Source organism: Dermacentor albipictus, chromosome 7 (assembly GCF_038994185.2).
Source record: "Dermacentor albipictus isolate Rhodes 1998 colony chromosome 7, USDA_Dalb.pri_finalv2, whole genome shotgun sequence".
Classification (NCBI taxonomy): Eukaryota; Metazoa; Arthropoda; class Arachnida; order Ixodida; family Ixodidae; genus Dermacentor; species Dermacentor albipictus.
This window is the reverse complement of record NC_091827.1, coordinates 94,884,588-94,912,062: the sequence shown is the minus strand read 5'-3', so window position 1 is coordinate 94,912,062 and position 27,475 is coordinate 94,884,588. Positions and strand designations below refer to the sequence as shown.

Here is a 27,475-nt window from a genome sequence, read left to right as displayed (position 1 = left end):
GTAGGACATTTCTTTTTTGATCACCTTGTGCTTTCCCCGATTGTTCACAAAGCAGTTCCAGAACAAGCCATTTTAGGCTTAAGAAACAACAAAACGCATTGCTACTATAAGAGAGTAGGCTATTATAATAATATTAGCTTGTTACGCACAGGCTTCTGTTCATTGTCATAGGACACACAAACAGAAATATTTTACGTAAGAAAAAAGAACGGGCCGCAGCTATAGATAACCTTTCTCTGGTAAAGAAATGAACAAAAAATCTTGGCTTCTTTAAAAAGAGATTGACAGCCAACATTCCCGATTTTATTCAGCACACATACATACATCTCTGAAACCAAGCGAGAGCGTTAAAATTAATGTCATTGAATATTTACTGTGATAACACATTATATTTTCATTATTTTTTTTACTCCTACCGGTATCATTCAGATTTGCTAGATCCCTGCCTCATCGTGGCTTCGGAAACGGCGCCTTCCGTCCCCCGCAAGCCTGCATGCATTCACTTGCGGTCCTGAAGTTGTTGCCGTTGCTCTTGCAGCCGCCGTAGGTGAACGTACGACACGAACTCGAGCCAGCATCAAAGTAGAATCGGGTAAAAGCTGCCCTGCAGGGACCGCTGGAAGGTGGCCTATGACATACAGGTCCGAATACTGAAAGTAAGAAGCAAAAAAACAAAGTTTTTTTCATCATGGAGAAGGAATAACCACCGTATTCAACAACTTTCCTTAGTAAAATACTCATATCATGTAAACTGCAGGAGCATATCCGCCTCTCACAAGACGCTGTCTGCTCTCGCCGAGAATGCTGTTTCATTGCTTAAGTGCCTAAACATTATCACAGGCACGGTCAGCGACTGAAAAATAACGTGCGAATGGAAGTGCTTTTGCAATTCCTTCCTCAAAGCAGGAGTTCCTAGCGATTATCTTAAAGCCCAATGTGTACAATACTGAAATACGGGAGCCACATTTTTCTTCACGCAGGGCAACAGTGGAATATTTTCCTGTCAGGGCCAGCTCTGCGCGTCTTAGTCGAACAAGCAAAATACTGGAACATGCAAACATGTCCTTGTGGCTTGATTGAATCAGGGAATATGTGCCCCGTCCCGTCGCCATGACGGCGCCGGCCTCCGTCTCTATAGGGTGTTTAGTTTTCCTCGAAAACAGGATGCCGCCGACGTTTAGGTCATCGGCCGGCGTCGTCGGCGCTGCGTTCCTCAGGTGAAACGAATGAGAAAACGATCTTTCATGGCAGGCGTGGGCATCGTGACAGTGACGGGACGGGACACACGACGGTTGTGTGTTTCAGGCCTGACAGAAGGAAATCTCAAAAGCTACAGCAATATGAAAAGAAAGCTTATTGCAATCCTGATTCAAACTCTTGTTCTGTTTAGATAACTGGATTAATGCGCACATGTTTTTGTCGGCCGTAAACAGAGATAAGCTCTCAGTGTCAGATCTCGTGCCTACAACGAACTTGAATATTGTAGTTGTAATAGTTAAAACAAGACTCACGTTACGGCCGACATCATTTTTATTAGAAGTCAATGAAGAGATGGACAAGAACAAAAATATCATGTAGCTTTTTTAGTGAGCCAGGAAGCATGCATCCGATAATGAAAATAATTCCTTTATCTTGTAAACCGAAAAGAAGTTATAAGGTGTCAATTTAAACAACTTCATTGCTTGTGATACCACAATATAGAGGTAACAGCGGCACGGTGGACCGTTTCCTTGGATAGAGAGATGAAAATGGCAACTAAAATAGAACTCTCTGCCAACTTCAGTTGTTTTTTAGCCGATCTATCTATCTATCTATCTATCTATCTATCTATCTATCTATCTATCTATCTATCTATCTATCTATCTATCTATCTATCTATCTATCTATCTATCTATCTATCTATCTATCTATCTATCTATCTATCTATCTATCTATCTATCTATCTATCTATCTATCTATCTATCTATGTACCCTCTTACGCAGACCCAATGGCACAAGTTGTCTTCCTGCTTGGGCCACTTTGTATGTGCTCCTGGTCGTGATGTCATGGTAATAGTTCCATTCTCGTCATTCTAGCTCACTCTCGTCAAGACCTTGTGGTCACGCCTTTTACCCGGAACAAGTGGCAAATCTTTAATATCATGGGTCATTATCCATGAGCTCGTAGTGGTGGTGCCGTCGTGTTTGTTGCATCGTCGTTGTTCCAGCATTGTGATCCGACACTCGTCATGGTTTCGTCATGCCTTCGTCGCCATGCACTCGTCATGAAGTCGCGGTCACACCACCATAGGATGCCGTGCACTTCATTAAATTGTCGTCTTTACAGGTTGGATATCTGACTCTCGTCAAGGTGTCGTGGTCACGCCTTCTATCCCCACCCAGTGGTCAAAGTTGTCCACTATCTAATGGCGGGGGGCCCATTGGGTATAGGATCATGTTAGCGATGTCGTCGTGGTCATTGCATCACCGTCATTCCAGCTTTGTCATCCAGCATTCACCATACCGTCGTCTTCACTACATCGTCGTCATACAAACGTTATGTATTCAAATTCACGGCGCCACAGTGACGTCGTCGTGGTCGTTGAATCATTGTCACTGCAGCTTCGCGACCTAGCTCCCATGATGCTATCGACGAAAAGCCTTCCACTCTACCCAGTGGTCAAAGTTTTCTAATTGCTTAGAACACTAGGTATGTGTTCGAGGTCGTAATGCCGTCGTGGACGCCGTCGTGCTCGCCATACCGCCGTTTTATGATTGTCCCTGCTTGGAGAACGTCATCCCATTGAAGGTATGCTGTCGTCTCAATACCACTTTCGTCTTTAATCGACATCAACCTTTCTTCGTTATTGCAATTTGATCACAAGCTAGTCTTTCCATCGTGATTATGCCACCACTGTGATGCCGTCATTGTCAGAAAGTCGCTATATATGCCTCCATTGTCAGGCGGTTGTCATAATGCCGTCGTGAAGGCGCAATCAATGACCCTGCAATTTCTTCACCTGCGTCTCGTCATGCCTTCATGGGCATGCCATCGTCGGCATGCCATCGTCACCATAGGTTTCGTGGTACAGTCATCCTCACTATATTCTACGCATACACAGGTCATCATCCTTATATACTCATGCCGTTGTCATGCCTTTGTCGGGAATGCATCGTCGTCACGTGTTCGTTCTCATACCATTGTACAGGTGCGTCGCGGTAACTCCATCGACATCAATGTAACTTTGGAATTCGATTCGTGTGATGCCATTGTCGTGACGCTGTCGTTAATTCATTGTCATCGCTTTAGTATCATAATCAACTTGAGATTATGATATGTCAATTATGATTATGATTATGTCCTTCCTTCCTCGATCGGTCGACGTCGTTCTTTGTTCGCACTGTTATGGTGTGGTCAATGAATTGTGTTCTGCCATTGTTGTCATTGTGTCCTCTTCACACAGACGCTGCCTTCCACCCGTTGTCATAACGACATCGCCCTGCCGTATTCGTCATATCATCGTCATTGATCCCGATTCTTCATCCGGTTGACGTCACGCCATCGTCATCATACCGTCATCGTCATCTCATTGTCCGAGTTGTCTTCTTGACATTGTCGTCGTTAATCCATCGTTATAATGCAAGAATCCACATCTAATTTCCAAAGCGTCATTATATGTCTGTCATTCCATCGATAACGTGCACCCTATGTATTGCATCGTCACTGCGTTGGTGACGTACAGTCGTCGTCAAGCATACATGGTTATTGACGACACAGGCAAGCTGGTGCCATAGTAAAGTGAGATTATATCGAAATAGGTTGTATCTCACTGAAACAAGGAACGTTTCAGAATTACCACTACCCGTCATAAGTAAACGTTGCTTCAGGAATATGCTCTGTCGATACATTGTTCGATATCTATAGCAATACTGTCGACATCCACCGTGAGATGAGTTATACCATAAATATTTTCTCTGATGGCCGTGTGCTGACGGCCTAGAAATATTGCGAGTGATATCGTAAGTGAACAGAACGTTCGAAGCGGTGTAGATTTGTACTACCCCTGCGGTCGCGGTGCAACCATTTAAATGCCCCACTTGCTCTTGGCAGTTCAGTCGAGTGATGACAAAAGACAGAACTAGAGACTTAGAGCTTCGTCTGAATTGTCCACCTTGCATGCCGCATATAGTACAATTGCACTTCATTATGACGCATATCCTTATAGACGATCGAGGCGAATCCTTGTGATAGAAATCACAAAAAAAAATTTATTTCTTAATTAAGTGAATTACCTGTATAACTATTGGTGCGCGTTTACTCTGAGAAAACGATTCAATTGCTTTTTTTTGCAGAATGAATGCACAATTCACTAGACAAAAATATGGATTTATTACAGTGCAATTACTAGGACATGATAGAAATCGTCCAATGCGCCGCCATCTTGCTACTTCGACTTGCTACTTCGACCTTCAGTAACTTTACTGACAGCCCCTTATAAGTTGTTATTGAGGATGTTACGGTTGCAAGTTTTTATAGTGTTTGAAGAGTTTCCAAAGTTTGTACTGACCACCTCACGCCTGTAATCTTTAGATAACCGTGCAATAAGTGATAATTAATTTCGGACGACACATACTACTTTGAAGGGTCTGAACATTGCGCAGCGAATTGGTTTTTATTTTTTGTAAGTGCAAATTTTGAACCTCACTGCTCCTTAAAATATTTATACTTTTGTTACTCATTGTCGCTTCAATTACGCGCGCCACAACACTCTTTTGCATGCAGATTTAACATGCTCCCCGTTAAGCCCACCTCACGTTGATGTGTAGGCGTTCAATACATTGCAGTTTTATGCCTTGGTGATTGCATCCTGCCAAACTTACATAAACATCGCATGTGATTAGGATTACGTCATCTGCGGTGCCTTTACTAATAATGTTCGCTCATTTGGGTAAGGCTCGATAAAAACCAAAATGATAGTTGATATGTTCCTTTCAAAGTGCTTCGCATAGCACCTATTGCATCATCGCGTGGATTGTGCAACACTTTTTGATGTTAGGCCAGGGAAGCTGTAGGCTAAATACCAGAAATAGTGTGGCGCATACCTGAAGCATAGATGTAATGCTTCAAACACAAATGTCAGAATAGAGCAAGAGTTGGAGATTATCTTCTGTAGCCGGGGTGCATTGGGGTGATTCCAGGAAATCTCTGGGTCAGTGGTGATGCCTAAAAACAGTGAGCTTCATTGCGTATAATCTTTAGGGCTACTTACTCTATCGGTAACGCGTTACACGATGTGTCAGTAGATATACATGGGGTCTAATGGGGCTGCATAAGAGAATGACCTAGGACTATGTATCATCATCATCATCCTCATCTGCCTGTTTTATGTCCACTGCAGGACGAAGGCATCTACTTGCGATGATTAATTACCCATGTCCTGCACCAACCGCTTCAAAATATGCGCCCGCGAATTTCTTAATTTTATCGCTCCACCTTGTCTTCTGGCATCCTCGACTGCGTTTTCCTTCTCTTGCTACCCATTCTGAAACCCTAACGGTCTAATGGTTATCTAACCGGCGCATTGCACGACCTGGCCAGCTTCATTTTTTTTCGCCTAATGTCAATTAGAATATCGGCTATACCAGTGTGTTCAAACCAAAGAAAACGAGGCCGTCTTACTGATTTCTTCAACTTTACGTCACATACAGCTTAAAGTGAGTGGACACAACCTAATATATCGTGTCGACAGTAGAGATTCAATATCAATGCTGAAAAGAAACGCAGAAGCCATATTCACAGGCAGATCAGTCTTTGTATGAGGTTATGACGGTTGTGAAAACAAGCACTACGAATGGAAGATCTTAAGGGTAAAGTATTATTCGCAGTACGCAGAAGTTCTTGTCTTGGTGATAGAAGGTGTCGAATACCACTTTCTTTTCTCTCGCCCGGACGTTAAACTGTTGAGGCTAAACATTCATTGAGCACCGGCGCAGCTATCAGCTCATCAAACCGCCTTTCCCTCAGCTGCTCTCCTCTGACATCAACGGGGTATTTTCGTGACCACTACGGCGCCGTTTGTGAGGCAATACAAGCTTCGCTTGAAAACTGTCTTGTATATGGGGACGAGCTAAAAGGAAGAATCGGCTTCCACAGCGAACGTGTTTAAATGACATCCTAGGAGGGATGAAGGAAAATAAAGGGGGGATGCGGGAATGGAGCGTGCCGAAAAAAAAGTCGGAGAACATCATGGGGTGCCAGAGAAGATACCCGGTAACTCGATACCACGATAAGTTTTCGTTATACACTAGACACTAGAGTCTAGAAAGTACTCAAATTTGTTGTTTAGGGTTAGCGAGGAGGCATTACGTACTCTAGAAATATCAATTTGGGGGAGGGGGCATTGTAGAGGTTATCGCAGAGTTTGAGCTGTTCTTACCTGCATAAGCTTCAGCATTTTTCGAACATGTACATAGTCATACCGCTAACATAAGTTCGGCATTGTGTTCTCCATATTGTGCATAAGTAACTTTCACGAGAAATTTCAGTTTTTGATGGTTCTCAGGGTGGCTTCTTCGCGCAGTCCCGAGCTCATCAAGCTCGCTGACGAAGCGGTCAAAATACGCCCCTGCTATCAGGACTCAACATTTTCTTCTGATATCTCGGAGTTTTATCACTTCCTCCGGAGCTGCGCGCGGGGAGCTACTAGCACTAGTGGCTTCCTGGAAATGCTGGTGCAACCACAAGCTTTAAGCATTTTTTTCCTGTCTCTCTATCTTTCTTAAGATTTATTTTTCCACTCTCTATCTGTCAGACCAAATGATCATTTCAAATCTATTACCTGCGTTTTACCGGGGGCGACATAAAGCTGCCATAATTCCCGAATACGTCCGTCGAACAGGACTTGTTGAGGGGCATTTATCCGGATGAAGCAATTTCAGCGTTCGCAACTCGCAAGAGCTATAATAGGCACTTTTAGATGAGAACTCTGCTGTGTTTTGCCGTACTGTCTTATCTATTATTTTTCTCTGTGAATAATAATACTTGTTATGAGCCTACTGTGTATTGTCTTATTTGATTGGTGCCCTGTGCAAAAACGCGGCTAGCTTTCTTGCTGTCTGCTATATCAGATGGCGAAATGGTGGTCAGAATGCACACGCCCAAATCTAAACGTAGAGTCGTACAGGCTTCCTATGGTATTCGCCTGGATGGTGTGCAGCATTTGCTGATTTACCTAAATTGTCCATGTATTATTGAAATTCCGCAGCGAATGAGACTTGCCTGCTCTTTCTTGTTTTTTTTCTTTTTTGCTGTTGGAATGTATCAGATTGTGCATTTGAGATTAACATCCTTGGTTAAGTGATAGCGACGTGCTCAAAGCGTTAGACAGCCTAACAGTCGCTGCGGACCGTGGTCGCTTGCGTGATCGCCTACACATTTTTACGGGCACGAAGTACGTCACTGTTTCACAGAATACCACCCGAAACGTGACGAATCCCCGTCAGAAGGTGAGTTGGTTGCGAGCACACGTTTGAAGGCGAAATGTGTCCTCGTTTCCCTGAATCCGTCCAAGGACACAACCTGTTGTCATTGAGGTGGCCTTCGCGTTGTTGGGCATAATGCGGGTGACCCGACGTTTTCGTGCGCTAGAGACTCGGCGGCTGTCTCCAGCATAAGTGACGAGCCGCGTCTACGTAACGTGTGGTGGCCTGGTGCGTTACCTGACTGACATATAAAAGACTCATCTGCGTCACACGCTTGAACATTCACCAACCTCGGCGTACGCGTTTGTCATGCAAGCCAGGTGCGCCTATTACGAAACACCCCCAGCCGCTGCACACAAAGCGAGCCGACTAGAAACTACCGCTTATCTATCGCGTGATTATGGCCTCAATCTGTATATTTTTTCATCTCTAAGCTTCAATATTGTCACGTGATGCTCCCTTGAAGTGTATTTTTTGTCCATGCTAAACAAACTACATGGTTCATTGCTAACTCTGTGTAACATCTCAGCAATATCTCAAGACCCTAATCGCCGCGTGTAGCTTATACGTACTGTGTTGCACTTACAATTTACACGGCCCTTCTTGTCACTGATAGCTCTCCGATGTCTCTGGTTATCTGGAAAGAAAAAAAACCGGAATAAGTTCAACGAGAGGATCTTCTATAGAAGACAGTGTTCCAGCGCTCACCTGAAACGCGTTAGTGGTAGACATCGTATCGACACTGCGACGGAGCGTAATAGAGTACCTGAATCATAGCAGAGTGGAGACAGTGTGCGCACCTAATTGTGTTCTAGGCATGATGTCGTCTGAGAAAAGTTTTCGGATAGTGGGTGTTTTGTGTGTGTGTGTGGTGCAACCCATGCTTGAAGCCACATATACGTCAGGTACGACAGTGTCATTAAACCTAGTTTAATTAAAAGAGGTACACTATCCCTAGTCCGGCGGGAATTCCGAGAACCCATTTCTGTACTTTGAGAAGCGGAAATGCGGAGTCGTATGAGAACTGCATTCCAAGTCTTCTGGTTTGGCTACGTCTACAGTTTTCTGTGAACTGTGCGGTGGCGCCGGGGGCCGTTACAGTCACCGTGTACTTATTTTGCCTTATTTTAGAGGAAGCCATGAAAGCACGTGCATCAAAACGGTTGACGGAAAAAAGACACGATACAGATAGCTCAAGAACGAGGTTGACCAACGGTGTATGGCGGCAGGACGTTGATGTGACCAGTTTTGTGGCTTAAGTGTGAATTGAACAAATCGTAATGTTGTTCTTCTTGCTTTGTATTGTTTAGTTTTGTTGACGCTAATTATTAAATATCTTGTCGTTATTTTGCTATATTTAAACTCACGATCTGGCAACAGGATCATTGAAAGAACTTGCAGTGTGTGACGTTACAGTTACGGATACGGTAATATAGCTTTAGTTATAGCAGGTGAAACTAAATAAAAGCAATATTTTGGAATTAATTTTTTATCTTCTGTACAAATACACATTACCAGCGTTTCCATAAGTAATAACTAATGCACTGATGTTGCCTTCCATTTAAACAATTTTTTTTTCTGTCTACTAACTCACTTTACCTCTTAGCCAACAATTTTCCTACATGTGAGGGCACACAGCTAAAACATTCAAGTGGCTACAAGAGTTGATCAGGAGAAGTTGCAGGAACATCTTATCCAGTTAATAACAGGTGCCTGGGGAATTACTTCACTCGGAATGAAGTCATTGATGGAATGCATGTGCCTTGTTTTGTTTCATCACATGCTAAATATTGCTGACCAAGAGGTGGTGCGCATGGCAATGTAACAATATGTTTTCCTAACTCGAGGCATTGCTTGTTATAGCAGTTCTGTCTTAATAAATCTCATTACTAACTATGTTCAAGTTGTGCAGAAATGACCGATTGCCCCAGTGACAAAAATAGTGCGTGCGTTTCAATCCTAATAATTCCCCCTGATTGCAAAGAAAATCAATCTTTAATCATTTCACATAGTCAAACGTTATTTTTTGCACATGGACAAAGTCTTCGCGGGCTCATACGTATATTGAAATTTCGGATGACAGGTCCTATTTATCGGAATCATAAAATGTGCTATGTTTCGGAATGCTTGAATAAATAAACGATCTATAGGTCTCTGGCTCCAAATTCAATGTCCCATGCCGACTTTGCCGGCTACTATTTTTATTAATATACCTCGAGTAGAAATTGTGCTACTATACCAGGCAGTCACTTTTAATGGTACTAACACTTAGGATTACCTGTATTGCCGCAGAAATAAAGATGCAGTTTACCGCAGTCGTATTATGTATTTCGATGAAGAAACGAAATCAGCGCTCATTTTTTTCGCAAGCCCCAATTCATTCTTTCCGTGAGCCCGCTCAAAGCGGAGAATTAGGCACTCACGGTAATGTGGTCTTTGCTTCAATCGCAACTGAGAACGAGCGTTTGATTACGGTATTAGTAGCAAACTCGCTGGAGTGTCACCTGACTGCTACACGTGATCATGACAAGCTACTTCTGATAACTTCAGAGTATATTGATGCCTTGGCAAGAGTAAGGCTGCACACATAGTCGTTGTGATGATGACGGAATGGCAAGCTGTTGCCTGCGTCACAGTTTGGAGCGGGGGAATCCTTAATTTACCGTGCATCTGCGCTATAACCCAATAGCTGTCTCGTTTCCGCTGTAGCCGTCGAAAAAAATCGAAGGAAAACGTCTACTTGCGCTGACGTTAAAGACCGCACTCTCATTACGGCGTTCATGCATTCGAATTCAAAAACGCCTTTTGCATACAACGCTCTGATAGCTGTACCAGTACAATCTCCGACGGAAAAGTCAAACTCACTTTCATCTTGATCTGCCGAGCAGGTCTTTTCACACGCCTCTTTGGTTTCGAAATTGTTTGCGTTTCCGTTGCATCCGCCGAAGTAGAACTCTTCGCACTGGCTTGTCTCCGCGTTGAACCACCATCTGAGCAGGGGCATTTTGCAGAATCCTGGGTGGGCTGGCAGTCGACACCGGTCAGGAATGCCGGAAGCCGCTGCAAGAAACATGGCAACTAAACCATACTTCCCACGAACAGATAATAAAATTCTAAGACATAAACACTGTGAAGCTACCGGTTGTGCACATTATTAAATGTGAGTTTTACGTGCAATCGCTTCATAGCTGGTTTTAGAGCATGTTGCAGTTCCTAATGTACGTTCAAAGACCTGATTGCGACCATAACTACAAGTCGAAGTGAAGATAAATGTAGAAAAAGCATTTAAGTAAATTTCACCTTATTCGCGTTTTTATTTCTGCCGATAGCACCTTAATCGAAGACAAAATCTTGTCAAGTCGTCATCGTGTGTCATCAAGCCAGGACTCCTGGTATTTTTGTTGCAACAGCAATTACACGGACACTGGACCCACACTCGCGCAGCCAACGTTTGCTTCGGCGCGCGTCCCCTGTCGACGGCGTTTCCGGGGTACGTGAAGTAGAAGGTTTCGTTTCGCTGCAAAAGCGACGAAACGAAGTGGACGCAACCACAACGCGGCGTTCAGTTGCAATGGCGGCATAGCCAGAACAACGTTTTCTCCGTTTCCGACCGCACCGATCCAGCGTGCACGCACACTGCGACAACAATATAGCGTTCCTAGTCAGGTGCTGCGTGCATGCGCTAGCCTAAGTGTGACAGTCGCTATGTGTCAACCCGACGTAATCAACTATTTCACTGGACACTGACAACGCCGGCCGCTTCACGTCAGTGCCCTCGTGCGCCGCCCAGCTTCGAAGCCTGCGACCCCGCTGCCGGCGCTCTCGATCACGCCACCATTGTGAGAAGCCGGGACGCTTTCGCCTCTGCCCAGCAAGACGAGTCTCACGTGCTTCGTCGTACCAACCGGTCGCACCAACTTATAGTTAGAACGCCGTGCGGTGGCTTCAACAGCCACTCTAAGCGATTTCATCGCTGTCAGTGATTCTCCCTTCGGGAAACACGGTGAAATATTCTCGCTGCACTAACACATCCAGTGATTGAAAAAAAAAGTAAGCGTTACGTCATAATAATTTGCAGGTTGCCAAAAATACGTGCCTAGCAAATTCAGAAATTAATAAAGAAAGCTGTTTTGCCTGGAGGGCTAATGTTCCAACGTGATGTCGACCATCCTATTCTGTAAGAGCACGGGCGGTACAGAAGATAGGAGAGCAGCTGTAATTGCTAGTACATGATGAAAATAATATACAATGCCGGCATAGCTTTTTATTACGCGTACTCTTACCTATTCATCTTACCTTTCCTTTGATGTTCGTGACTTCCTGAGCAAGAAATTTGCCAATTAGTTGCTCGTTGTGAAATTCGAGGCACAACTAGACGGAGTTGAAGGCACGTCCCCTAATAGTTAGGGATCGTTTCATATCTGGGACCTGAGATTACATTTGAGGCTCTTTGTCGGCTTCATCTCTTTGTAACTGGTTCAGATTAGGATGCTTTCTCCTTAAAATGAACGGTTTTTTATGAAGCGTAACACTCGCCATACTTTATTTTACATCAGTTAAGCAGAGTTAACAGTTCTTAAATTACATAAACATCTTTATTCATCGTCTTTCTTTCATTAAAGAGTCTCGATGTGCCTACAGAACGTCCATAAAAAATCTGGATGCGTAATCATCTCTTTAGCTTCCTAAGCATGAGTAAAAACGGATGCGTAAACAACCGGGAAAAAATGCTGGTTAAATTTTGTATAACTTACAGTCGCTTTTTCTGTACTTCGGAAATTTTGTATGCCGTAATAGTTCCTCTTATAATCATTCTTATGGAAGCTACTCACCGTTGGCACTAAGCTGCAAACGGAAAGCTAAACCTTCGCGTATTTGTCAGTACGTGGGCAAAATATTGCATAGTTTACAGGTGACTGATAGTATTATGTCTGGCCACATAACTTCACTCAGGTTTATAAAATGCAGAAACACGATATACGCGCAGAGCATTCACGCGCTGCGGTTCCTGGTCACGTTCGTCTGTCAACGGCAATCCTTGCATCCGAATAAACCAGATGTAAAATATGCCTGAATAAAGGCTCATTTGAAGTTAGCTTTTTACACTTATTCAGGGTAAATAGGACTTTCAGGGTTGAAAAACACATTACAAGGGGAAAGGGGGGTCACGGATACAAGGGTTAACAGCAAAGAAATCTCATTGCTATTTATACAAGAATAGCTTGTACAATAATGCTGTAAATTAGTAAAAAACAGTATTGTTTTCTTACTAGCTTTAATACTAGTTTTCTTACAATACACAATATGCGGTCAAATGAAATAGAGAACGTGGTACATTACTGATGCATTAGATACGTGTGCAATTAAAATATTTCAGTTATTCACTCATAAACAACTCATAGTCTTAAAGTTAAACCGTTCGAGAGGAAAGATAATTCCACTCTTTTGCTGTACGTGTTATACACAAGTTCAAGAAGTTATGAGTTCTGCACGACTGTATGCCATACTTCATGTATTTGGTCTAGTCGCTTTCACACGTGCAGGGGAGAAAGTAGTTGGTGACGCAAGTGGGCATGGTAGTATAACTATTGAAAAAGGGCTAACCGGTGTATATTGAGACGGTTGTGCGAGTTGGTAAATTTATGCCTAGGTTCTCAGCTGTTATACTCGTGGTACGGCTTTATTCCTACACAATAAATCGACCGGGATTGTTCTGAGCAGTTTAAATTACATGCGCTAAGTGTTCCTGAATAGGATCTCATATTGACGAAGCATATTCAAGCTTTGATCTAAATATTTATTTACCTAAGAGAAGCTTTCAGGAAGAAAGTCATTAGGAAAATATGACACAGACGTAGGCGACCATACGTTATGCGTTATTTATGATGTACGGTATGTGCAGATTCCAAGTTCGCTTACACGTGAGTTGTACGCCAAGATATAGATTTCAAGACACATATTCCTATTGCACCTATTCCTACGATGCGTTAATAAGTCAGTAAAGAAGCAGTGTGTTAATCGATCGAGAGACACGCTTAATTTGCTCTTAGTATGGCTGAAATTTTTTGGCCATGTCTTGCACTAAGAACAGACTGGATGAAAGTCAGATTGAAGAATTTTAACGCCGTTGTGGAAAGCTATTTCCTTGAAAATTACACATTCCTCTTCAAATAGTTATAACCTTATGAAACAGAAGAAGATCGGTCGAATATCTGAATAAGGAAGCGCAGAGGATCAAGCAGTGAATCCGTCGGTACACTGGAATTTACAGCACTGCGGCGTGAATTAGTGCTGTTAGCTTAGACGAAATGTAAGCAATTAAGAAGAAAACAATCTACACAATCGCAAATTTTATGATCAATGTTCTGATATAAAGGGCAAAAACAGGGATAAGGTGCCTCGGAAACACTGGCCAATGTTTCGGTAAGAAGACCTATCTTCGTGAAAGGCGACCTCATCTTCCTCGGTTTTAACAGTTAGCAGGGCGACGCCACGTGGGGTTGTTGTCGGCGGCGGCTGGTTGTAAAGGGAGAGACTGAAAAGAAAACAAATGCTCTCACCTGGCGTCTGTAAGTGTTGTTTCTAAGACGAGGGAACAATATTTATTTATTTATTTATTACAAATACTTTCAGAGCCCGAGGGCACTACAGAAAGGAGTGGGTAATACAAGCAAGTGTGCAATAATACAATTTATGAAAATACAAGTTAACAAAATAAGTAACTTTCAATGGCACTTCTGAACTTAGTGTCGATAATGGCAGCGATGGATGCAGGAAGGTGGTTCCATTCTGCACTGGTTTTTGGAATGAAAGAATAATTATATAAGTTGGTTCGGCAAAATGGCACACCAACCTTGAACTTGTGGTCCACACGCGATGAAATGTGCGTCGGTTGAAGAAAAAGACAGCTTTTCAACACTTCATTTTGATGATAGATTTTGTGAAAGAGGCAGAGACGAAGAAATTTGCGTCGTAAAGACAGATCAGGCAGGTTTAGTGTGTTCTTCATAGCGGATACTGAAGCGTAGCGGGAATAATTTGATAGAATAAACCGGGCTGCGCGATTCTGAACAGATTCCAGGGAAGCGATTAGTATGGATTAACTGGGGTCCCAGATGCTGGATGCATATTCTAGTTTTGGACGGACTAAAGTTTTATAAAGAATTAATTTTAAGGAAGACGGCGCTTTGGAAATGTTTCGGCGCAGGTAGCCAAGAGTGCGGTTAGCATTGCGGGTTACGTAATCAACGTGCATGTTCCAGGATAGGTCGTTAGTAATGTTAATGCCATGTTAAAAAAATTAAATTATGGGGTTTTACGTGCCAAAACCACTTTCCGATTATGAGGCACGCCGTAGTGGAGGACTCCGGAAATTTCGACCACCTGGGGTTCTTTAACGTGCACCTAAATCTAAGTACACGGGTGTTTTCGCATTGCGCCCCCATCGAAATGCGGCCGCCGTGGCCGGGATTCGATCCCGCGACCTCGTGCTCAGCAGCCTAACACCATAGCAACTGAGCAACCGCGGCGGGTGCCATGTTAATGCAATGTTAATGTTAATAGCGGGAGAGTGGGGTGGTAAGTAGAAATAAAAGACAATACATAGGTGATACTGCACAACAAATTTATAAAAGACTGAACGGTTTTCGCGCATACGCAGAATACAATTAACCTGAAGCAGTAGCCAGTCACTTCAATAAGCATGGTTATATATTCGACAAAGCAAGGCTCTAGCAAACAAATTTTCGTTCACTTCGTGAGAAAAAAGTATGCCGGATCATACCTCACACACAAGTTTAAATGGCTACACCCGACGGGAATTAATGTGGCACGTTGCAGCTTAGCATCGGTAAAAGCCGTAAATTAAATCCAAAATTCGCGCATCATTTACCAAGGCACAATATAAATGCCACCAGTTAACCTTATTTCCTAACCTCACATATTCCTTCATTTCCGATGTTTTTTCCTGACTACTGCTCAATTTATTAAACTCTTCCACGTTTTTACGCATATATCAACTGTAAGAGCCCTATTCCCATACACACCTGCCCCCTTCCGTTTTTATTCATGTCACCCTCCTAACTGTTATTCCGGTTTCGGCTCCACCCGCCTTTTTTCTGTTTTATTTTGTCAGATTTTTTGAAACACCCTCACCAACATATTCCAAAGCCCCAGGCACAAGGATACCTTTTTCGGCACCTCAGCCAGACAGGGTGCAGCCACTTATGTATACCGCTGTGACGACACCTACATTGAGCTACGAAGGCTAAGGTTCCTTGAGAGACTTTCCAGCAACCCCATGCATTGTACTCCAGACTCATTGTCGCCATCTTAACTCCTTCAACACTGCAACCGATGCATTGCTCCTACGACACTCAGGTCATTCTTTCAACTGATATCCTTTTGGTTATTTTTGCTACTCGCGCACTGACCAAGTGAGCGACTCTTTTAAAGCCATAAAAGCATGCCGCCAGCGACAACCCTGAATGCTTCCTACCTTCTCGCTCCACAAACCCATGTCTACGCCCTTCTTTTTCTCGCCTTGTTTTTTCTTTAAGTTTTTCCCTGTTGGTGTTCTTATTTACTTTTTTTTCGTTTTATTGGCCTCGCCTTCCACACTCTCCCGCTCTTGTCCCTCGTCTTAGAAACCACGCTTACAGACCTCAGGCGACAGCGCTCACTTTCTTTCCAGTCTCTCCCTTGACAACCGGCGGCCACCTACAACAACAGCAGGTGATGCCATTCTACTAACCCGTTAAAGGGAAGCTGAAGAGTCTACCGAATTCAATAAGACGCTCATATACGGATGCGAGAACTTTATAAACCATGCACGTAAAACTTTTCGCGCGATTTTTCAATTAGGAGCGACGTAATCGCCGGTTAAAACTGCGTTGTCGCTCCGCCCCCCGTCGAGCGCCGCGCGCTGCTGCTGACGCTGACGATGCGAGCGCAGACCGGAAACCGCGCCGTAGTGACGTCAGCACTGGTGTTCCGCTCCTTTACCGTGCCTGGCCGCGCTTGTTTCTGCGTGCCTGCCATTATAATCTGCCTCGCTCGAGCCTGCATTCCTTTGTTTGTGCGTATGGAGAGTGGTAGTTGACGTGCGCAGCATCAATTGAAGTGGTGGGCAGATCACGCCGGCGTTCTGTGCAGCCTACGGTTGCACGAACACCAGCGGCCGCGACAATGTTCCATTAGTCCCTGCAAGACAAGAAGCTTGCAGCTAAGTGGGAGGCTGCTGTGAATCGAAAGAATTTCAAGCGCTCAAGAACAACAGTGCTGTGCTATAACCACTTCCGTGATGACGATTACTACCAAAGTTTATCAATAAGGCGTGCATGAGTGAGAGCACGACTTTCTGCTAGGAGGCTTTCTACACGCAGCGCGATAAGGTCGGGGCAACGAACGCACAAAGGCAGGACGGGTGCGGGCGGACGGATGGTAACTGGTCTTACAAGACCTTTTGAATACACGAACTCGTCCAAACCTGGATATTGATTTATTGCTGGCTCCTTCGTGTTAGCACGCTGAACGGAAGATACATGTTCATCTGCCACTATTGACGCATGTTCGGCCGCAAACCACCATTGATTTTCTATTCGCACGTGTGTTGTGAAACAGCCAACATGCAGCTACCATAATGCAGTGCAAGTGTAAAGTTTTCATGTGATAGAAAGCCGGCGCACCCCAGGACGCTGCGCTCCCCCTCACGCACAGAGAGAAAGCGGCTGTTTCACGTAGCCGACGGAATTCACCGCCTTTACGGCACGCTGATGAAGGCCACTACACGTGCTACAAGAGCCGGAAAACTTTTCCCGCATGTACACTGTCTGTGTAGATTGCCGACAGCTCTGGGACAGCGCACAAATGCCGACGATCGCATCCCTCGTTACGTTCCATGAGGTGGCATGCAGGAACATAACAGTACAGTTGTTTGTCCGTAAACGAACTCACTGAATCGCTGAATACCGCTTTGCAAAAAAAAAAGACATACTCACCAAGAAACGTTTCTAACACGAGGAGATTCCAACACTTCGCTTTCGTTCGCGTCGAAAGTACTGCATGCTACAAGCATCTTTTGCTTCTTGGAGAGGCCGGCTACGTATACATTTAGGTAGCAACGCCGAACTCCTCAGAGAGACGCAAGCTCTCGAAATTTACCATTACCGTCTCACCAAACCACAGCGCCAAACCACCTTGCACCGTGCTTCCTGTCTGGTGGCAGCGGCCGGTCCGGACGAACACCAATATTGACGTCCCGAGGCGCCCGACCAATCACAGGCGGAAACGAGGCGCGCGAGCTGCCCGAGTCTGCTGATACACTTTTCGTCGAAATAAAACCTGTTTGCGCTCTCATTCGCTTAATTTCGATGTGATATCCGGATTCGGAGGGTTTAAAACCATTACGTAAAGCTCTTCACTCATCTTTTCTGAGAAATTGTTCAGCTTCCCTTTAAAAGTAACATGCCGACGATGATTAGGCCGCCTTTGACGAAGATAGGCTCTCCTTTATAACCTTTATAGCACCAGTGCGCTACTCCATCTGTCAGCCCCGTTCTTTATTTATGATCAATGTTAAGTACACGAAGGTTGTGTAGAAGCAGTTTGTGGCAAAATTTGTTGACTGCCTTGGAGAAATCGAGAAAAAGGGCCACATCCCTGCGCGCGACACGCAGAACAGTCACAGCGAAAGCTCGACGAGAGGCTCCATTGGAGCTGAATCAACACGGCAAGCTGGGTGAGTTCGTGATTGGACATGTTCCTATGGGTGGGTAGCGCAACCCGGACGAAAGATGGGAGGAAGTACACAATACAAGCGCACACCATAGGAGCTCAATTTTCGGCACCCTGCATTACAGGGTCTTCGTGGCAAAGAGTATTTGCGTCGTTTTCACGAGAAGAATATAAACTATCCGCCTGGCGTCGACGGCATGCTGCGGATTGTGATGCAGCTTGTCCTGCTGTCTGCACAGCGGTCTGCTGAGTCCGATGTTCCCTGGCGGCAGCTGCGCGCGTAGCTCTACCATTCGCTCCTTCAGAAGCGGAACGTACCTTGGGAGGAGGCCCCATGACGTGTACTAAAGAGTAAACACAGGCATCCAGACTACAAGGCGCTCATGTCACGTTCCTTGACCCGTGGCACGGTATATTGACGTTGATGATAATGGTTTATTGGCATCCCCTTCAAATCAAGGTGGCGACAAATATTCACCTATCCTGCTCGAGTTAAAACCGGGTCCAGTTACATGCAGCATCCGAAAGCTATATGCAACTGCTACACGTCGGGACACCTGGCGTTATATAATGTAACTGCACTGGAGGGTTCACACGTATCGACGTTACTTGGCGCGCATGTCCCATCGCGTCTCAAATGGCACTATACGATGATCATGGTCATGATGATACAATGGCATTTCCTTTAAAACCAGACGGTTAAAAACATTCACCCAGCCTGCTTGAATTATTCAGGTATGGCATACACGTTTTTCATTACATCAATATTTGCACATCTCAATAATCTTTTCCGTGAACAGGACTTCTAATGGGTGCGAAATGCGAAGACACCCGTGTTCTTAGATTTAGGTGCAACTTGAAAACCCTAGACGGTCCAAATTTCGGAGCCCCTCACTACGGTGCACCTTATAACAAGACCGTGATTTTGTCACGCAAAACTCCATCGTGTATGTCTTTCTTTCAAGACTATCTACCTTGTACCGCTACCTATGCAACTCCTGCATGGTGTGCCACCTAGCGTAATAATATGCAACTGCCGTGCATATTTGTTGCATTCTTTTATGCCGAAAACCTGTTCTGAGTGGAACCACCTTCCCTCTTCTATCGGCACCTTAGCCGATGCATGATCATTCATGACGGCTATAACAGATCATCTTTTAGGATGACTCGAATTTTTCTTTTTGTTCTTTTTAATTTGCTGCTCTTACTGCCTGATTATGTCATCCTTGTCCTTATAGACTTGAATATTTTTTTGTTTTTAAACCATGTAGCCACCCCCTCTGTAATGCCCATAGGGCGCTGAGGGTATGATAATAAATAAAGAGCGCACGTATAGAGGCTATGCGGCGCTCATCTCACATCGCAAGACATGTGAGGCGATGCAATGCTAATGATAATGATGATTATTATTTATTGGCATTATTGAAGCGTGGCTGTAACAGAAACCTCGCCATCTTTATTTGACAAGTGGCACGATACGATGCTGATGATGGTGATGATGATGATGATATACTGGCATCCCCTTTGAAACGCTGTCGTCAACTAGTCACCTAGCTAGCTTGATTTAATGAGATTCACGATATATATTTTCTTCTACCAAACTTCTATACACCTCCGTAAACTTATTCTTCCTCAAACCTTCTTTACTTTCCTTGTAACGCTACCTATACATCTGCTACATGGCGTTTTACGTGGTTTGATTATATGTAACTACAATCCAAAATGTGCACTTTTTTCATGCTATGCGGCGCCATTGTCCCATAGTGTGTATCCATTCGCTCTAGGACGCATTTAGAGGACGTTTTCCAACTGCAAGCTAGCAAGCGCTGGCGTGGCTCAGTAGTATAGTAGTTGACTTCCACGCATTCGGCACCGGTTCCTTTCCGGTGGGAACTCGGTACGGTTTTCTCATTCCCGGCGGTGGCTGTTACGGACACCTGACACCGGCGGCGGAGATGGCGGACACCATTGCCAACCGAAACGGCTATTTGAATGTGTTCGCTCCAGCATACGCTGAAAAATGCCATTGGCTAATGAACTATTAACCAGAATGGCGCTTAGATTATACACGAATGTTGCTAGTTGTGTTTCACATGCCTAAATTTTACCAATGCCGTGCTGTGATAAAAAAAAGGGTTAGATTCAAGCACGGTTATGAATTTATTTCAATGCTGGGGATTCACGTGCCGAAACCACAATTTGATTATGACTCACGCTGTACTGGCGGACTCCGAATTATTTCGGACCCCCTTGAGGAATATTAACGTGCCTTCAATGCACTGGACACGGGCGTTTTTGCATTTCGACCTATCGAAATGCGGCCGCCACGGCCTGGATTCGATCCCGTAACCTCGTGCTTAGCAGAGCAACAACACAGTTGAAGCAAGGTTATGAGACGCGAAAACAATATTTACTTAAGAATAATACGTGTTATGCTGGTAAGCCACAGATGAGACCGTAATTAGGTGGGAACGCGCGTTACCCGACTTACATTGTGGAATTCGAAATTTTACACATTGGTAGAAGAGATCCGTCGTTGAGGCACTGCCGGGAGGTCACAGACAATTTGATAGATAAATAGCACGTCGTGCTTTTAAATACCGTACTGTTAATTAGGCTGCAACGAGGTGCAGGAAACGATTTCAGTTTGTGAAACAAAGTTTTGTAAATGTAAGAATTCACCCTGGCTATAATGGTGGATTTGTGTGTAAAATTATCTAAATCCATTAGATTGTGATACTTTTACCTCAGATATGCTCCAGTGAGTTTTACGTTGCCACTCTCAAATCCAGCCGCAAAAGTGTCAACAAACGAGCTAAGTTCTTTGCTAATTGCATGAAAGCTCGCTTTTTAAAAAACTCGCGTAAAATGCCGAGCTCTCTTATTGTCGTCGTTTACATGAAGTTCGATATTATGCGTCCTTATTTCCGTGTTTGAGTTACAGACCACAGAAAATGCGAAAACCTTTACGCCGGCGTCCAGCTTGTGTATCGCGAGAGGCATGTCCGAAACGCGATTCCAGCTGTCGTAAACTGCATTCTCACTATCCTTCGAGTATCGGCTCTGGCGATAGGGTATGATAGATAGGGGGTAGCGATGGCTTGTGCCCGCGCTTGTGGCTGCCACGGAACATCAAATATTTTCTAAACTTCAATCATTATATTCAAATTGGGGCTCGAGAAACTGCCATCACTGTCAACATCAGCAATGGGCTGTCGCATATCTGGTGGCAATGGGTAAAGCAATGAATTGAGTTCCTCCAGAGCGCTTTTGAGGTTGATGCATTGACGGGAATGAAGTCGACGACCCAAAAAAACGAGCGGAATAGCTCGATTTATGAAGAGTTTAACGTCTCGTAGCAGAATTCGAACTATGATAGTACCTGGGGCCCCCGGAGTAACTTTAGCGTGTTAGTTGGCTCACCTTGATTTGTAAGCTAAGTGTGGCGCAATGGTGTTTTCGAATTCACCTGCATCGATAATGCGGCTAAGTACGCGGCCTGGAAACTGTGCCAGTAAGTTATCTTTTACCAAATGAAAGTCATAGCCGCTAAGCCACAAATGTGACTCATGCAGTTCCTGTTCAGCATGCAAAAAAAGAGCTTGAAAGAAGCACTGCCTTTCGACATGCTCGATTTCAATAAAACTTACATATCACAGATAGCCCGTAAAGCAAGACTTTTATTATGATGGCTATCTAAATCACGTAAAGATTGTTGAAATAATGTATACTCAGTCTCGGAAAGGGTCTATAATCGACAGGACATCATCATGAGACGCACAGCTTTTACTCCTGGTATATTCGATAACGCCAGCTGCAGCAACGCTAATACTGCATCTTTCTACGACTACTCAAGAGGAAGCGTTAACTCGGGTGCTCCTATATAAATGCATGTCAATGTAGAATTCGCTTTTCTAGGCACCCACTGCACGAAATTACAATTATGTGAATTGCGTGTAATAGTACATCTAAATCGGACAAAATTGTTAGGTTACTCATGAAGGTTGCAAAAATTTAGGAATTACGAAATACAGCTTTTGCAGAAACCTTGTACACAATGCAACGAATTCACGTAAGATATAAAATGACATATCAGATTTGTCCGCTTTCAATGATCTAGTCGGTGCCATTTACTGAACCGCAATATCTACTATTTATGCAGGGCTAATAATTTATAAACTCCTTGCTTCAATTTCTTTTCAAACTTTCGAGTTCTTAAAAAAAGTATCTTAAAAAAATCTTTAAAAAAAGTAATGCCCTAAATCGAAATTCTCCTTCCAGCACGCACTAGAATTCACCTTTCTATCTCAAATGCAACAAATTTCCTTGAAATGATCAAAGGTTATCTCAGTAAAACGATCTTTTTTTTTGCGTTTCACATGTATTTGAATTGGCTGTGTCGGAGTTCGGCGTAACCTAAAGCTTCCTCTTAAACAGTTATTAAAGGATACACTACAATTAGGTTAAGAAAGCTATATACTAGCCCTGCGTGGCGAATTCTTGCCCCAACAGCTATTCATCGATGCAAAATGTATTCTTGTTCAAAGCAGGTTCTTGCCGCAGAGTCTAGGAAGGTTATCAAGAAGCGTGATACTTGGAGCGCTAAGCAATTTCCAATGCAGTTTCGAGCGGATATCTAATAGGGTATTCCAATGGCAGATTCGGAGCACTTCCGGATCAACATTTTCTGCTCTTTTTGGAACAAGACTCTTCCGATGACAGACCAGGAGCACCAAATGAGAGGTTCCAAAGGCCGATTGAGAGCGCTCGCGTAGGCGATATCCCTCCGTGGAGCAATCAGAACCGTACTGCCAAAATGGACCGGAACTCTCGACCGAAACATTTCCTCAATCTTCCCAATATTTCACTAGACCTCTGTTTACGCCATTATAAACGGATGCAATGGACGTCGCTATATCGCACTGTGTACTTTTGGTCGCGCCGCTTGAGAGCGACAGCTTCAAGTGTTGCTGTTTAATTTCGAACAGGCTAGTGACGAATTTGACCATGACGCTGAACAAACGCTTACGAGCAAGCCTTCTAAACCGTGTCTTGCCCTCCTGCCAAGAGACCAAAAGTAGCTAGCTACGTCGAAGACGTCGTTCGCCGGTACTCGCTGAGCAGCTGCATGCGATTTGTATAGATATGATGGTATGAGAGTGGACTGTAAGTGATATCACAGTGTCCTAGGTGGATGAGATACAAGTTACTCGCTGGGATGTCAGGATCATACTACTTACCAGACCGAAACATTACTGACCGCGATTGATGTGACTTGCCCTGTTCACCATTAATGATATCAGAAGACTAACTGCTGATGTCGGCTGCGTTATATCTATCTTCAGGAGGCTCGAGGAAACGAAGATAATTGCGATCCGACCTATTAGGCTACAACTATTCCAACCGTAGCGTAACTACAGTGGCTTTAGCGCAACCGTTGCGATGAGCGATTGAGAAAAATATCTCCGATTAAGCAGCATTCTGTCGCTCTCCGTGCACTTCTATAGTGCATCGCCATGTCCGCACCGTTCTTCCTGATAGAGGAAGGCTGTTTTCACTTCGTACCACGGTTAGATTTCGTCAATGCACTATAGTTTTCTGGAATCCCGACAATCAACACTGTGCACAACGGTGCCGTTTCCATATCTGTACCCTTAGCTCCCTCTCGGGTTTACTTCTAGGCACATCTGCTCGCTCCGTCCCCTTATGCATTTTATTAGACATTTTAGTACGTCGTAGCTTGAATTCTTCCTCTACCTGTTATCTTCGAGAGTCTCTCTTTTTCTTCAAAGATGCCGACAGCCTTATGTCCCAAGCCGCAACGCGGCAATCAACAGTTTGGTAAATGTTTTAATATCATTTTCTGTGTGCGCATTGATTGTATCCCGCCTTTTAGGAAGTAAATCTGCCATTGCTAGTTGGGGATGGTGCTGTTGCCTGTCTGTAGGTCCCTGTTGGATTGTGCGTGCTACATGAAGTATTATGGAGAAACCACCGTTGGTGAGCGGAGACACAGATGAACCGGCACGCAAGAGACCTAAGTCGGTCACCCACTCCTACCATGACTACGAAATTCAACGTAAGCACTCATTATACTTCCAAGATTAACTTTTTGTACGTATTCTTCAAGCACTAGCTGACCTAAATGTGGAAGCGGAATACGCGCTAATCATAATAGAGGAAACGATAATCAATGATCCATAGTTGGTTTCTTCTTAGTCCACTACCGCACTTCTCACGCTCTGTGGCTTCATAAAGAGTAGTGATAAATAGCAGTGTGATAAAGAGCGAAGTAGTTATCAGGTAGAAAACCGCATTGCCTTTTTATGACTGTTCCCGTGATGCTCGGAAATGTTTGCGTGTGGTAGACGCCGATGCCACAGATGATGTAATAACCAAACAGCTATTCCCCCAAAATGCATCAAGAATAACACTTCCTATCTGACGACGCTGTTGTCCATGCTTGTCTCAGCACACGACTCAGCTAACCCGTTTAAACACGCGTTATATTTGCACACAGCTCGGCGGCATGGCAGTGAGGTTAACACAGCCCTTCGCATCCGGCGGCACTGATGTTGCACCCGAAGCAATGGTGATTAGGCCGCGGCTATCGTAAAAAGCAAGTTCGAAGGCCTCATGTTGATATGACACTAACACCGACAACGTTAAGTTACTTGGCTTCGAATTACCACTCCGGAGCATTTAGCGTCTAAGTTGTTCAGCTTGTACAGTCCTGTATAAGTGGGCTCAGTGCAGTGTCAATAGTTCTGTGCAAGAACACTTAAGGACGCTCTACTGTTACGTCAGAACGGGTGAGCGCGTACGCATCGTAGAGCACAGCAGAAAGCACGCTTCAGCGATGCTTTTCAGGTAGGGTTAAGACAGAGTTTGGAACCGATAATCTCTCCATAACGCGTGAAGGCGTAGTCTGCACATGTACTCGAGCTCTAAGGACAGAAAGTGTTCTGCTTGTGGAGAAAAAATCCGGAGCAACTACGGGTTTCTCGCTTCTTCAAATAAGGGAGGAAATCGTCCAATACACACGCTGCATGATATGTAGACGACGATGTGAAACGCGGGACTGATTCGATTTTTTTGACTTCGAACAATAAAGAGACGTCTATGGTGGTCACAATCTTCCCCAGAGCGCTCGTACGCGGAAAAGTAAAGGTAATAGCCGCCCCATATTTAATCAAAGATTAATTCCTTCATTTTAAGCTTGAGCACTTTCCCATTCAGTCGGAAAGAGTGCATTTGTAGTTCTCCGCATCAGATTTCGGGACGCTATTTTAGGCGACTAATCTTGAATTACATAATATTTATTAAGTGTTCATAAAATTCTCAAAGAAGAAAAGCCTTGATATTTGTTGGGGCCTACGTAAAGTTACAATTCTCAAAACAATGCTTACACGCTACATGCCATCACTATATATAACTCACATGCACCAAAAACAAGCGCTTATGAAGCACGTACCAAGGGCTGCACCGATGAGAGCTAGAAGAATGTAGAACTTCATGTTGCCGTTCATTCTGTGATACCCTTGTGCAGCCTCTGTGAGCTATGACTTTATACCAAGCAGAAATAGGAATTTCTGGAATCACCAAGCTTCTTATCTCGCTGCAGATTGCTTGCCAAGAAGCGGCAATGTCACGTGGCTCCGCGAAACAATAGACCCTGATAAACAGCTCCTGATGCACAATCATTGCTGCGGAACCAGGTCTGCAAAAGCTCGCTGAGATTGTAAAACATTGGAACTCAGTCGAACCACCAAAATAAAATTTACAATTTATGCATTAAGTAAGCATGTCTGGCATTGAAGGCAACGTGCTCCGCAACTATAGAGTCTTGTTTTTTCCAGGTAGTCAACAAGTGACGTCCATTTTTTCTTCAAAAACGCTGCGAGAGAAAAAGAGATCCTTTGAATGTCCGACTTCTGTTATGGTCATGCAAACAGACTCGCAATGCAATCAGTCCTAATTTTTCAAACGGCTTAGCAGTGTAAAGAACCAAAAACCACGAAATATTTCAGCACATGCAATGTTGCAGTGCTCAAACTTCTATTTTAATTGACGTATGGTGTGGATCACACGTCCAGTTTCAGTGAGTGAAAATTCAGGAGCTTCGCTCATTGCCTACTCACAGTCTTGTTCACTGCAGCTAGAAAGGAGGTTTCGCGCACTGTCGTAGTTCTGTAGTCATCGTACATGGAATAGTTCACTTATGGCTAGATGATTCGCGTGCTTGTCATTCACAAATTCTAATGTTCTGTGGCTCTAGTCGCATCCTGTTCAGTGTGCTTCATGTCAATGTGCACATATGTCAGTGACTCTTTTGACGCCACATTGTTAGTCAGCGCTGTTTTCCTCCTATTCAGTGCAACGCTTTCAAAAACTTTCTAATGCTCTGAGCGCCTATTGTTTAGCTACCATATCTTCAATGTCGTTCTCAGCTTTCGAAACAGACTGCCATAGTACCTAGCAAGGATTGTGATTTCTATTGATGCAAACACTCTCTGAAGAGCGACATTTTTCTCTCGCCTCCGAAGGAAAAGATCCATCTGAGGAATTCAAAAGACACTAAGTGTTCTGACAGATCAAATAGTCACACTATTTATTAATTAGTTTCCCTCTGTTGGATAACCAACAGCTTGCCCTTTGAGTTGGCAGTTCGTCTGAGGGCTGAGTTGGAACCACGTGAAGTGAGGCTAAGTTGTCAACTTCAACTGGCGTTCCCTCCAGTGATTACGTTTCTTTTACCAACACAGCCTTCCCCTTACGTAGCAATTGGCGAAAACGTCGATGCTGTTAGGTACGGTCACATTTATTTATTTAACATTTATTAATTTACTTTTACATTTAAATTTAAATCTACATTTAAAATTTATTAATTTGGTATATTTCTTCGCTTCGCCTCTTCGGACGTTTCGATAGGAGGATTTATTTATCGAAAGAAAACGTACACAAATCACTTGTCTAGTCCATGGAAGGAATCCTAACGAAGAATAATATAACGACATCGGATAACAAAACATTTGAATCTTTTGTTGAGCGTATGAGGAAAATGTGAGGGGGATAACCCAAATATAACCTCACAGATTTTCCTCTTATGGTGAAGTCGTTTTGAATAATAAGTCGCCGGCTTGCGGCACGACAGCCTAGAGATTAAATTTTTAGAGTTAAGGTACCTTCTGCTAAAAATAGTGATATTTATGTGGTGGTTTGACAAGTCATTCGAATTTATTGCTGCAGCGCCCAACGGCACCTCAACTCCAGAACCCAT

General features: G+C 44.0%; 1 protein-coding gene across 1 annotated transcript; it reads right to left on the bottom strand.

Moving 5' to 3' along the window:
- Nucleotides 1-266: 266 nt before the first annotated feature.
- LOC135897009 (thrombin inhibitor hemalin-like) lies at nucleotides 267-25,780 on the bottom strand. Its single transcript, XM_065425570.1, has 4 exons — nucleotides 25,670-25,780; nucleotides 10,327-10,521; nucleotides 8,048-8,098; nucleotides 267-650 (listed from the first exon to the last, which is right to left on the bottom strand). The coding sequence occupies exons 1-4, from the start codon at nucleotides 25,722-25,724 to the stop codon at nucleotides 448-450; spliced, it is 504 nt and encodes a 167-aa protein (XP_065281642.1). The 5' UTR covers nucleotides 25,725-25,780; the 3' UTR covers nucleotides 267-447.
- Nucleotides 25,781-27,475: the final 1,695 nt, after the last annotated feature.